We start from the raw sequence: 13,157 nt of genomic DNA, 5'->3' as shown, positions 1-13,157 counted from the left end.
AAGTTTTAACGAGGCCACTGTATCATATCGCTCTTTGTATGCATGTGGTTTTATGAATGAATTCTCTTTCCAAAAAAAAAATACTTTTTTTTTCTCAATTGGGAGTGCCTTCAGCATTTGATTTGATGCAGACTTGAAAATATGAATTCTAGCACACTTGAAAATATGAATTCCGGCACTATGAAAATTGTGAAACGCCGCTTATTTTGGTGGAAATTAAACTTGAAAATTTGATGCCCCAATTTCCACGATTTTTTCTGCGCATCATTTAATAATTTCACGCTTAAGTTGCCAAATAAGGGAATTGTCAATCTCTCATCTTAAATTCCCGACTTTTAACTAAATTTCGAGTTATTTTTCCTCATCCAAACTGAGGATTGTAATTTAGTCGTTTGTATTATTTATTAAAAAAAACATGTAACAAGGAAATAACCACATAATGTTAAAAATCAACAATAACATCCATACATATTATAACACAAAAATTACTCAACAATATTAGCTATATATATATCAGCAATTGGTCTAATTATATTCACTCTTCATTTTATTGAAGAAGATTCTAATTCCAAGCATAGTTTTTTTTTTATTGAATAATAAAAAGGGCTAAGAATTCTTAAGTTGTTATTACAAATATTTAAATTGTACTTGGTTGCTCTTGTAGTTTAAATGATTAAAAATAGTTATCATTTAATTTGAATTCCTTCCTTCGCTTTACCGTTCCTCTAACATCACTTTTATATATTAAAAAATTAGTTTGCTTAATGTTAATGCAAACCCGTGCATGGTATATAGGGGATAATTACATTGACCATATCCACATTGTTAGTTAAATTTCTTTAGTTTTTGGTATACTTGTAAATGTGTTCTGACTAATCAAAGCAAATTTCATTTTCTTGAAATGTCAACCCAAGTGGCTAGAGATTATTTGTGGGTACCCATAGAATGACTATCGTTAATTTGCCCCATATTTCCATGCATGTATTAGTTCTGGGCCAGAAGTCCAAAATTATTGGGCTCCCCAGAATGGTCTGAGCCCAAATTATCCTAACCAACCAGTCGAGTCAAAGTAAAAGACTACAACAGAAAAAGAACCATTTTCGTCTGTACACACTCTCTCTCTTCGTCGTCTGTACTCTGTAAACTCTAGCAATGGATCGCACACAGATTCTTCTGCTAGGGTTACCGCTCTTCCTCTTCTGCACCGACCTCCTAAACCTCTTCGCTCCACCTCCACCTCCGCCCCATAAGCCTCCCCACCATCACCATCACCATCACCACCTTCAACACCAACCATCACCAGTTGCCAAAGACTTCCCCTCACAGGTACTTCAAACTAATTTTCTGTTTTCCAAAATTGATACCCTCTTATTCTTCATGCTCTGATTTGATTTTTATTGAATTTCAGAAACCAAGCGCTGTTGGACTCGGAGCCGGCAGCACAGTCAAGATTAGTTTCTGCACCTCTTGCTCTTACAAGTACTTGTCTTCCTTCTTTTCTGCCTTTCTCGTATTGGGTCTTTCATTTTATGTCAAATTATTATATTCACCTGCTTCATAGATTTAGGCTTGTATATATTGTGTTTATGATGTGAGATGATAAAAGATCAATTTGAACAGCTATTCAATAGAAATTTTGAATGTTATTCTGATCCTGGGCTTTGTCCTCCAACCCATTAAATGCTCTTGATTTATCTGTTAGCTCCCAGTTTGTGTTCCAAAAGAGATATGTGATGTACTACTTGGTTTGCCATTCACATGTTAGATTGAATCATGGAAAAAAAAAATTGAGCTATGTTTACTTATGAGTAGAGTTTGGTTTTGGTAGGGGGAATGCACTAACAATAACAAAGATGTTGGAGTCTTCTTTTCCTGGAATTCATGTTGTTCTTTCGAATCACCCCCCACCCCTTCCAAAGCGTGTGCTCAGCAAGTTGGTTCCCGTTGCTCAAGTTGGAGTTTTTGGGATAGTAATGGCGGGCGAGCACATTTTTCCAATGTTGGGGATTATGACACCCCCGCCTTGGTATTACTCTCTGCGTGCAAATAGATTTGGGACCATTGCATCCACTTGGCTTCTTGGCAATGCATTGCAGTCTTTCCTCCAAGGCACTGGTGCTTTTGAAGTTTTCCTCAACGATGAATTGGTGGGTGAACCCTTTTCGTTTGTTTGGCCACATGTGTGCTTTGAACTAGAATTTCATTGATATTCAGTTATTTTGTTTGGTGAATACATGTGTTGGCCTTTTCAATAATGCTTCTCTTTAATGGTGCATATGATTGACTGTAGCTTCTGTGCTCTTGTATATTTCAGGTTTTCTCTAAGCTGAAGGAGGGAAGATTCCCAGGTGAGATTGAACTAAGGGATGACATTGCCGCGAAGTTGGGTAGTTCAAGAATCACAGATGGCCTTGGAGCTGCAGCTCCCTAGTCTTTCAGTTGGGTTTTGTAAGTCTGAATCCTTGCGGTTGGAGTTGTAATCTTGCATAAGTTAAAGACTTCAAGCTGGTTGAGTAGCAGGTTCAAGGCTTCAAGCTGGGTGGTGCCATGACTTGTTACCTGTCATACAAAGTACAAACCTCAATTGAATGTTTTGCAGATAGGTTGTGCCTATGATAATCATATTATGCATATTAACCGAGACAGGCTGAAACTTGTTAGGCAATTTCGTTTGATGGAATATAATTCCCGTATTTACTCAAAATTGGGATTGTACGCTGGTTTTAATTTTGAGATATTTAGTGATATACCCATTTCTAGCACTAATATTATAAATAAACCCTACACAATTGAATTCCTATAAACAAACCCAAAAAAAACCCAAAAAATGATAGCTAGCTTTATTGAATTTAATATTGATTATTAAATTACTTTGATGCCCTATTGAGTGCTTTGGGTATTTTTATGAGATTTTGGGGTTGGACTTGTTTTAAGAAATTGATGGCAGTTTTGTAATTTATAAGAAGTTAAAAGCTTTTTTGTTATGTTGTAAATGGATTTTGGGTGTGTTTCTAAAGTCCATTTTATATAGGGTATTTTTATAATTTGGGCCCCCATATTGGGTATAATAGTGAATCTCCCTTTAATTTTCCATTTTGCATGTATTTAGTATATTTTACCAGACCCAAAACTCCAATATGAACAAGCTCTAGTTTTGTTCTTGAAATTGGAACTGCTCGGTTGGAATTTGTGCGTGCATTTGCAATTTGCTTGGGTTTGTGTATTTTAACAAAATTTTGAACCTTCTTGTATGTTTGGTTTAAAAAGAAGAAGAAGAAGAAGAAGAATTTGAACATAACTTGGTCTGAAATGTATCATGCTACACGTTTCTTTAAAACTTCTGATAAGAAATAATGTCCAGCGTTAGCAATCAAGATTTAATGGAACATGGTGGTCGCATTGCCAAGAGAATAGTGATGAGTGAATATGATTCATCGATTTGTAAGAGCTCAAGTCACAATATAAAATAGCCACAATATGTCATGTAAACCAGTTATTCAATCACTAAAATACATATGCAGTAATTTGGTCATAGAATGACCATAGGCAAAGTAACATGTAGGGCACCAAGTAATACCACGAAACTCTAGTTTACATAATGTCATGGCAATCATATCATTTTCCACATCATATATTGTAGTTTATTCAATTTTTTTTTTTCCCCATGGAAGTGGTTCAACCGCCACTCCTGCCATTAATCACCCATTGAATCCAACCTTCACCATCACAGCACTCGCGGCCACATGATCAGTGCCACCGCAGTTCCGTCATTGCCACGGTGCCGCCAGAATCACCTAGTAGCATTGTCCATCCTACTAAGTATCTTGCTTCCGTGTCGAATCTAGATTCTGGTTATATCACGCCCGAACACAAAAGTTGTAGCCCAGTTAATCGCCACATAGAATCTATTCCTCCAGCTCAAGACTCGTGTTAAATATGCCGAGCGCCATATAAACCAACTGGTGAATCCAGCCAGAGCTAAGCCTTTTCCGTCCTGAAAATAGATACGCTACATAGGTCAGCTATCTTAACTTAAAGCTCAAGAGAGTGGGCTTAGAAGTGGCTTGAAATTCACCTTGCTCTGTCTGAGGTCAACGAGAGCCTTGTATCTCCCAAGAGTTGCCATGCTTCCTAAATGCTTGTACACGAATGGATCCTCATATTTATATTCTTTTGCACCGTTGGCACGTCCTCCACCAGCTTTACCAATTTTGTTCAACAAATTCGCCAGATACTTTCCTTGCCTCTCTGCAACCTTCAAATATTTGAAATAGATATGCATAAAGGTCTGGTACCACACCAGTAACACTATATCACCAGTATCCACCCCTTAACAATAGACTGTAAAATCTGAAATCACTTTTTAAGAGAAAAGATCTACATTCAACTTACTACCACGATTCAAAGCCTATGGACTTTCACACGCACGGGGATCTACAGGTCTACAACTACTCTCTGTACTACATTAGCAGTTAGCACAAGTTATTCTTCAAACAATTCCTAACCTGGGCCAAGGCTGGAAGGGTTGGTTTTCCAGTACTTTCAACAAAACCGCTACAATCACCAATTGAATACACATCCTGGACGGAAGGAACCTGCAGCCACTCGTCAACGCCAACCCTGCAATCAGAGAAAATCTAATATGATATGCCATTTCAAACGCATGCTTAACAATTTGGGTAGTGAAAAGAGGGAGAAAGTGGAAACATGTACCAAAAGCATATTGAAACCTTATGATCAACAAACCAAAAGGCCATTGATAGCAAACCAATATATATGGTAGGCACATGGAAATTTTTTAAACAGGGGATAGAAGAAGTTAAACGTTAAAAGTTCAACAGAAGGTACCAAAGTTTATGAAAATTTGTAAGGTTTTAAGATGAAAATCAGAAGAATCACCACAAGGTTAGATTCGTGAGAAACTTCTGTAGTTGAGAGGAGGAAGAAATCCATTTTGATAAAAGCAAATAAGGTATTACCTTCCACCAGGAGCTTTTGGAAGTGGCAAGGAGTTCACCAAAGGTGATGGACCAACACCGGTAGACCATACCAGCAGCCCATAAGGAACCTCGGTGCCATCATTAAGAATTATCTTCTGAGCTTTGACATCCTTGACGATCCCACGGACAAGACGAACTCCTGACTGAGAGAAACAATCAAATGAACCATGAACATTCCAGACATTCAATGGGAGATTAACTTTAGCAGTCATTCCAATACCATGGATTAGCATTTAAAGTTGCCATTACATAAGATCAATGCTTAAAAATTATCCCCCAAAAAACTGAAATCTTTGGTCCACCTGTAGTAGGGAGAAGATACCAACACAAACAGTAGAAACTGGGCTTCTGGGCTTCAATTTTGCTTTCACTAATTACTAGAAAGACATTTTTATACATCTGAAGGCAGACCAGACATTCCAGTATGAGAATAGGCAGGCACTATGAAAAACTAGAACAAGCTTAATAACAGCCAATAGGTTCTTCTATGAATAAAATATCTCTTACCTTTGTCAGCTGTTTTGTAGCATAGTGCCGCAATCGATCATCAAATGATGATAATATCTCATTTGCCTGTGAAGACAAGAACACTACTCAATTTCCATACTTTCTTTCAAAAAGATTTGGTAAGTCTGAAATGGTAATTTACTTTCCTGTTACAATAAACAGTTGACAGCTCCTCTCAAAAAAATAATAATAATAATAATTGATGGCTCTTAAGTGTTTGCATGGACTGCATTATATCTAATTATTTTGTAAAAATATTTAACAAGGTTGAATCCCATGGCAAAGATTTAATGGACAAACCTCAATCAAGGTAACATGAATATAATTTTTCACATGGGAATATCTTTGTCGAACATCTCTCTGAATGAAGTCACTAAGTTCACCACTAAACTCAACTCCCGTGGGACCACCTCCTACAACAACACAGTGTAGGAGTCTGCTTTTCTCTTCCTCAGAAACACCTGCCCCCAGCCAAAAATCCATGAGTGAAATATACAACGAGTGCTCACATCAAATTATTGTTAGTCTCAAGTAATTAAATTTAAAATCTAACTGCAGTACATACCAGGAACATCCGACAGCATCAAGTTTAGGAGCAGCTTCCTGCGGATTTCCTGGGCATGGTAGACTTCACGAAGAAAAATTGCATGTTCTTCTACACCCTGTATTCCAAAAGTGGTTGGCTTTGCTCCCAATGCAATTACCAACTTGTCGTATGAAATTTCAAATTTCCATGGCTTCAAGGGTTCTGCTCCATCAGTTACAGTCTCGCATTGCACCTTCATTTCCCAAAACCAAAATTTCTTGCATTGTAAAATCCAAATAATCTCCAAGATTTTGAATATTTTATCCACCAATAATAGGCTAGTCTTGTAACTCTATATGCATCACAGTGTAGCACTTTCCCACTAACATACAATCTTCGAGTCTTCACCTAGACATAATCTTCGAATCAAATAATTTGTTAAAACTTAAAACCAAGACACTTTCAGCTGAAAAATCAAAATTCCCCAAGATTTACAATACATAAACTAAATAATTCATATTTTCCATTCCGGAAAAGAGAAACTTTAATTAAATAACAATTACCCATGTCATGCTTTACTCAAAAGATTCAAACTTTACCCAAAAAGTCACTAAATCTAGAGATACCCAATTCACTATTCACAAACATATTTTCCATGAAAACATAAAACCCCAAAAAGCACAAGACGTACCAAATGCTTATCAGGATCGAGGCCAACACAATTAGAAAGAAAGAAATACGACCCGGGTTCGCGAGATATTGCGGGTTGGATCCTCCCGATTGGCTCCGCGACGGACCTAAACTCCAGAGTCCCAACGCAGGTGGACGCCAACAGAGGCGTGAAGACCATATGGTTCCTAGGCGACACGCAAACGACGTCGTATATATTGGTGTCCAAGCCTTTCATGAGCCGGCACCCGGCCCAACCCGTGCCCAAGACCACCACCCGGGGCTTCTCGCCGGGCTTCGTGGGGCCCAGACCCGAGTACTGGGTCGGCGGCTGAGGAGCCGGAGATGGAGCCGGAGTCTCATGGATCGGAGCCGGCTCCGAGCTGAAGCGCGAGAGCAGAGTGTAAGAAAATGGGTCTGAAATTCTAGGTTTGGTCGCTGATCTGGCGGTGGCTGAGACTTGGATGAGGCTTCTGAACCAAGCCATAGGGTACTGGCGGATTACGGCGTCGTTTAGTGAAATGAGTATTGGGAGCAGAGAGTGATCTGCAGCACATATATGTGAAGCTTGAAGAAGGAGAAGAAGCTTCCAACAATATCGGGTGTCGTTTTCTGCTGCTGTGCTAAATTTGTGGCAGAGTGTTTACAGCTTGTACACGTGGTAGTTTCCACGTGTTACACCTGTTGACACGAAGCATTTGCTTGGGCAAAACGTTTCGGATGAGCTTAATTGGTCCCCGTTTCTAGTGTTTCCAAACCTAACCAGGTTGAATTATAATATGGTTCTGGTTTCTTTTTTTCTTTTCTTTTTTTATAAATATAAAAGTGGAATTTGCACTTTACAATATTAACAATTCCATATCCATAGCTAGCTTTATAAGGAAACATGAATTTGGAATATATATCAACTTTTCCAATTTCCGATACAACCCATTACACAATTCAAAATCCGTACAATTAAATTTTTGAATCATTTTCAAGTGAAGCTGCCATGGCCATATTAAGTTCATACATACAATGCAAAACAAGAGCCATGTAAGCACAAACTTTGGTTAAGCCAATTAAAGAAAACGAAAACATGTTTATATATATTCTAGAGCAATATGTGCCTCTTCAACCTAGCTAGCCTTTTCGGCCACCGCGGCCCCCAGCCTTGGCTCTAGAGAAGGAGGGGGAGGAGGAGGAGGGATCATGCCCACGATTAGCAGTTGGGTCACTGTAGTCGTCTATCCTCACCATCAAAGATCTACCCTCCATGGCCACTACCACCTCATCATCTATTAGCAGTGTAACCAAACACACCAGCAAAACACAAAACAAAGAAGAAAAAAAACTAATTATTAGCCTTCATTGCATAATCTTTAGTCCATGAAATCACCCCACACATATATTTATTGTGAAACTGTGAATTCAATCAATGGTTTAGATTCACAGTCTAACAACATAATTTTTACGTTTACATACAATCTGACAACATACATAACTATATTATATTGAGTCTCAATTAGTCTGTGACACTAGTGTCCTAATTAAGCACCACTAGCAAATATAGAATGCATATAAAAGAGACAAACATATATGGATGCATGAGATGAGAGACCGTGAAGCCAAAAACCAAGCTGGTGTTGCACGAACTTCAAAACCCTCCTCCCCCTATTTTCCCAATTGATTCCAGACTCAAACAACGGATACCTGACGGTGCTCAATGAAAAAATTTTAAAAGATTAATCTTGATCATGATTTAATTAATATTAATATATTATTGTATATCATAATGAGACAAATATATGCAGAACTTGAGATTTAATTTCCAACAAAATGATTCTCCTCCTCTATATCTCTAGTTTTTACAGAACTCCTCTATATATACTTGGGTTTGAATAAAATTAAATGGTTTTGGAAATCATGGTTTTTTTTTCCCCAACCCATGTCCACAAAACTCAGTTGCTCATCTTATGCAATGAGTTTTGAGGATATATATATAGGTATAGAGAAGAAATCAACATGCATGCATACCTGAAAATGGAATGTTGTTCCGGGCAGAGGAGATTAAAGCAAAGGCAAGCAAGAGACACAAGCACAGCCGACTGCCTCCAAATCCCATCTCTCTCTCTCTCTCTCTCTCTCTCTCTCTCTCTCTCTCTCTCTGTGTGACCCAGAAGCAGAAGGATATATAGGGGAGACTAATATCATTGCTGTATTTATACGTTCAACAATATATTTGGCTTTGGTTGAAGACATAAAACGTGGCACAAAGTGATTGCACGTTTTTTAGTAGAAGCAATATTCTAACTTAGAGGAGAAGGATTTCTCACACACACAATCAAGATGTTAGAGGTTCGAATCTGTCAATGCCCTTTTTAACTAAATTAGACCCGTTTAACAAAGTGATTGCATATTTATATAATATTATTATTATTATTGGATTGTTAGGACAGGAGTTGACTACGTTTATAAATCATGGCTGTCACGTTCACACATGAATGAACAAAGGCAAGACCATCTCGAGATTGTGTGTGAGTGCATTTGAAGATATATATGTCCATCGATTTTTAAAGGTCAACGGGGTTGCTGTCCTGAATGATCGCTTCTTTTACCAGAAAAGGAAAAGCCAGCAACTTGTTTTCAAAAGTGGCTTTTTTTCAGTCCTCGTCTGGCGATGAAGTGCTACAACGTCACCCAAATACAAAGACAAATATTGGCTTGCCCAAAATATTGATGACATAATACTAAGGTTAGGAGTGGGCACGATTCGATTCCCTAAACCATCAACCAAATCGTAGCCGCATTTCTGATTCAGTCCAAACTGATTGATTAGCTCAGTTTGGTTTGGTTTGTGGTTTGGTACCAAATTGACACCGATGTTGGTGGAGTAATGAGAATTCTATAGTGAGAGCCTTATATATGGCCCTTAAGTGAGACTTTATCTCTTATTGTTAGATCAAATTGGTTAGTTCTTTGATCAAATTAGTTAACATGATCCAACTGTTAAGAGATAAGACCTTACCTAAGGGCCATACATCACTATAAAAATAACTCGATGAAGTAATTAAGAGTATCAATTGGGCCTTAAGGTTAGTTGGGTATAAGTTAGGCCTAAATGATTTGGATATAAATTGGGCCTACAAAATGATTTGGATATTTTTTGAAAGTAAAATTAATACCACCAATTCAATTAGGTTTGGACTAAAGTTTTGTATTTTTTGTTTTTTTTTTAAAGGACATTTCTTATTGAGAGGGACGATAACATATTAAACTCACACACACTACACGGATGCTAGGACTCAAACCTAGAAAAGGTTATGGGAGAGCAATTGCTTCAAACCACTACACTAGTGAGTCATTTGCTTGTAATGCTTAAACCCATAAATAGAATCAAAACTCTCTTTTTTTCCTTGGTGTCAACACAAATTTTCTGATTATTTCGGTTCAATCCTTATGTTCATTGATTCAAATGCCCACCCCATACATAACACAGACGAAGAGTTAGCTTCCATTATGCGTTTGAACTTTGCAATGAAGATTTGCATGGAAAGGGAATATGAACCTAGAGAAGTCTATGCAAGAGCTGAAAGGCTTCATCCACTGAGCCTTACCAAGCTACCTGCGAGCAGGGAAGCTTCATCCATTTAAGAAATTAACTATTGCTAAGCATATGGGCTTGATGTAAATAGGTAAAGCACCTATAGCTACAGCCTACAATTGGTTTTATAAGCATATGCATTACGCTTGCTTGTTGGTTAGTCGACACATTGCTATGGTGAGATCATCCTAATTGTCACCATTTCCTTTTCTCTTTTGTTTCTTGAGTGACTTGACAAGAATTGGACCTCTTCAAGTGACATACGCTTTCCATTTTGGCCTTCGGCCATCAAAGTTAAAACACTAGGATTCATATATATATATATATATATATATATATATATATATATATGAATCTGTAGCCATGTATTTCACTAAAAGTTTTATTTTTACTTAGCGTAATAACGTTCAGCTTGTGGTTTTGATTGATTCCATGATCACTCATCGTTTTGAAGTCGGCAACCAAAAACAAGCATACAAAATTGATGGTGACAATTCTACATTCTGACTTCTCTGCGTATTCTTATGGTACTTCATACTATTTTGTGATATGTTTACTCGAAGTAGAAAAAGTTATAAGAGAGAAAATAAATAAATATGAGATCATGGAACCCCCTTAATTGATCTAACTCCTCGCTTTGTAGATATTGTGTTACAAATCCTAACATGAGACACGCATCCTTTGTTTCATGAGGACCAGCCAAATACGGCAAGGGGGTCTCTAAACACGTGTTCCTGTTTGCATAAACATGATCCAAGATTTAGTAATGCCATAATCTACCCAAGTAGATAATATACAAAATCAAAGTACATGTGATGATTCTTATGATCATCTTTTCTTAAATCCATATTTCTTTCTCTCATAAAAGAGGTCAGTTTTGGCACTGCCTAAATTTACAATCTTTGGACATCCATCCCTATCCTTCTCTTGTTGTGTACACTCTTTGCAATAGTAGGCATCCGAAATTCCAACTCCTCCACAGATAACGCACCGGCCTTGAAAAGATCCGTAGTTGCATTCATCACAAACCCTCACAAGTGTGCAAGGACGAACGTAGGAATCACAGATGACGCACTTGCCATCACACTTCTCGCACAGCCGGCCAATGGCGATCCCGGGTTGCTTCCTGCACATAATCAGATCAGGGTGATGCTTGGCCATCCCTCTCTATTTTGTATTGACCTGTATAGACATACCCATGTTGGATGGTCTTATTAGCATTTAAATATGGAAGTTTTTCTATAAATGAATGAATTTAAAGAAGCTAGACTACAAAACACTGGCAGGACCAAGAAACGAACAAGCACACAACCTGCCACTCAAGGAGGGAACAAAGTCACGCCAAAGCATAGGAACAAACAATAGAACAAAACAGACCCCATCAAAAGCAGATACAAAACCAAAGTCACATGGGCAGACGCCATTCCAAGTTTCAGAGGAGACCAAGTAATCTGCAGCGAACATGAATGCAATCAACTGGTGCCCTCAGTAGACTTGAATTGAAGACATCAAATGGAGGAAAGGGACCCAATTTTGGAATTGATATGAGACAAAGCTCAAACATTAAAGTAGTAATTAAAAATCAAATACATGACGATTAATATATTCTCTGTCACACAGTCTAATACAAAATAACATGTCGGTAACTATATGTTAACATAATATAAATCCAAACACCCATTTAACATGTTCGTTGTTAAACTGTTAATATTTTACTCGAAAGATACCCAACAAAGTATTTCTTCAATCAAGAATACATGACCACAAATCACAGAGAACTTTGTGCAGACAGAGCACGTTAAATTTACATGAGGCATCAAATAAAGCAACAATCACAAAGCATGATAAGAACATCAATCAAATTCAATAGCAAAAACAATTTCTTTTCAATTGCCAACACCTAAGCCACAAATTTTGGAGAAAAAAACAAATACCCAAATACCCAAAACAATTTCTTTTCAATACTAACCACATTTCTAAACCAAACTCACAAAACGAAGATAACATAAATAAAGTCTCTGGCAGAGGGCTAACCTGCGCCGCAGACAGTAGGCTTAGTTGTCCTCAACTTCAACTTCTCCGAGGTGCTAACTGGCGCCAGTGTTAAACAAACTCAGGGCAAGTTCTTCCTAATCCATGTTTTATACGAGAGAAGAGAGATGCTTTGGTATTTCAGAACAATCCAGATTTTCGAGTCGGTGCCGCAAGCCGGGCCCACCATAAATTCGGTTTTAAATTTGGGCCTCTATGGATACTAGCTTCAAAGGCTAAATTGGGTTTTGTCTTGCAGTTTGGGCCCTATTTTTGACCTTTTGCTTTTTTTGGACCTTTGTGTTTTGTACTATTCATAAAGGGGACAAATAATCATATTAAGAGTTCTTTTATATATAGAAAATTTGTGTGATTAACAAAGGACAAATTTTATTGTCTCAAAAAGAGCAGCTTTCAATAACTTTTTAAGATCGACCGGGGTCCAGCGAAAGTGCCAAATATCTCAGGGGGACATTTAAATGGATGCAAGAAAATTGTCTAAAAAAGGTACTATTTCTCCGCTAGTTTTTCTTTTGTAAATCACCTGTTAGTGTGCTGATTTGTAATAATTATTTCTTTAAGTAGAATTTTATATTCAAGTCCTAGCATTTGTGTAGTATATGTGACTTTAATATATTATCGCTCCTTTCAATAGGATAAGTTCTTTAAAAACAGAATAAAATCGTATTAATGGATCAACCAAAATATTCAACACCTTTATAATTATTAAATTGTCAATAACCCATTTGAGATGCAGGAAGGTAATGAAATAAGAGTCATATTGTTGACTAATCAAGCAACTAGCTAGACAAAATCAACCACACGCCATGAATATAGTAAA

At 37.5% G+C, this 13,157-nt stretch overlaps 4 protein-coding genes across 6 annotated transcripts; 1 reads left to right on the top strand and 3 right to left on the bottom strand.

Moving 5' to 3' along the window:
• Nucleotides 1-1,091: 1,091 nt before the first annotated feature.
• LOC117631108 (selT-like protein) lies at nucleotides 1,092-2,704 on the top strand. The gene is made up of 4 exons (XM_034364062.1): nucleotides 1,092-1,326; nucleotides 1,409-1,479; nucleotides 1,829-2,147; nucleotides 2,315-2,704. The coding sequence occupies exons 1-4, from the start codon at nucleotides 1,153-1,155 to the stop codon at nucleotides 2,429-2,431; spliced, it is 681 nt and encodes a 226-aa protein (XP_034219953.1). The 5' UTR covers nucleotides 1,092-1,152; the 3' UTR covers nucleotides 2,432-2,704.
• Nucleotides 2,705-3,478: 774 nt separating this feature from the next.
• On the bottom strand, nucleotides 3,479-7,429 carry LOC117632121 (internal alternative NAD(P)H-ubiquinone oxidoreductase A2, mitochondrial-like). Its single transcript, XM_034365527.1, has 8 exons — nucleotides 6,725-7,429; nucleotides 6,073-6,286; nucleotides 5,808-5,968; nucleotides 5,508-5,573; nucleotides 4,980-5,143; nucleotides 4,506-4,620; nucleotides 4,076-4,255; nucleotides 3,479-3,994 (listed from the first exon to the last, which is right to left on the bottom strand). The coding sequence occupies exons 1-8, from the start codon at nucleotides 7,187-7,189 to the stop codon at nucleotides 3,842-3,844; spliced, it is 1,518 nt and encodes a 505-aa protein (XP_034221418.1). The 5' UTR covers nucleotides 7,190-7,429; the 3' UTR covers nucleotides 3,479-3,841.
• Nucleotides 7,430-7,824: 395 nt separating this feature from the next.
• LOC117631310 (protein PSY3-like) lies at nucleotides 7,825-8,806 on the bottom strand. Its single transcript, XM_034364390.1, has 2 exons — nucleotides 8,719-8,806; nucleotides 7,825-7,979 (listed from the first exon to the last, which is right to left on the bottom strand). Exons 1-2 carry the CDS (start codon nucleotides 8,804-8,806, stop codon nucleotides 7,825-7,827), a joined length of 243 nt encoding a protein of 80 aa, XP_034220281.1.
• A 2,081-nt stretch (nucleotides 8,807-10,887) lies between these two features.
• Nucleotides 10,888-12,444, bottom strand: LOC117631309 (PHD finger-like domain-containing protein 5A). 3 transcript variants are annotated; one of them, XM_034364388.1, is made up of 3 exons: nucleotides 12,320-12,444; nucleotides 11,598-11,736; nucleotides 10,888-11,467 (listed from the first exon to the last, which is right to left on the bottom strand). In XM_034364388.1, the coding sequence occupies exon 3, from the start codon at nucleotides 11,444-11,446 to the stop codon at nucleotides 11,114-11,116; it is 333 nt and encodes a 110-aa protein (XP_034220279.1). In that variant the 5' UTR covers nucleotides 11,447-11,467; nucleotides 11,598-11,736; nucleotides 12,320-12,444; the 3' UTR covers nucleotides 10,888-11,113. The 3 variants fall into 3 exon arrangements, with proteins under 3 accessions (XP_034220279.1, XP_034220280.1, XP_034220278.1); XM_034364389.1 differs by having other exon boundaries at nucleotides 11,663-11,736; XM_034364387.1 differs by lacking the exon at nucleotides 11,598-11,736 and having other exon boundaries at nucleotides 12,320-12,439.
• Nucleotides 12,445-13,157: the final 713 nt, after the last annotated feature.

The sequence above is a fragment of the Prunus dulcis genome, chromosome 6, assembly GCF_902201215.1.
Source record: "Prunus dulcis chromosome 6, ALMONDv2, whole genome shotgun sequence".
Classification (NCBI taxonomy): Eukaryota; Viridiplantae; Streptophyta; class Magnoliopsida; order Rosales; family Rosaceae; genus Prunus; species Prunus dulcis.
This window is presented reverse-complemented; position numbering and strand designations above follow the sequence as displayed.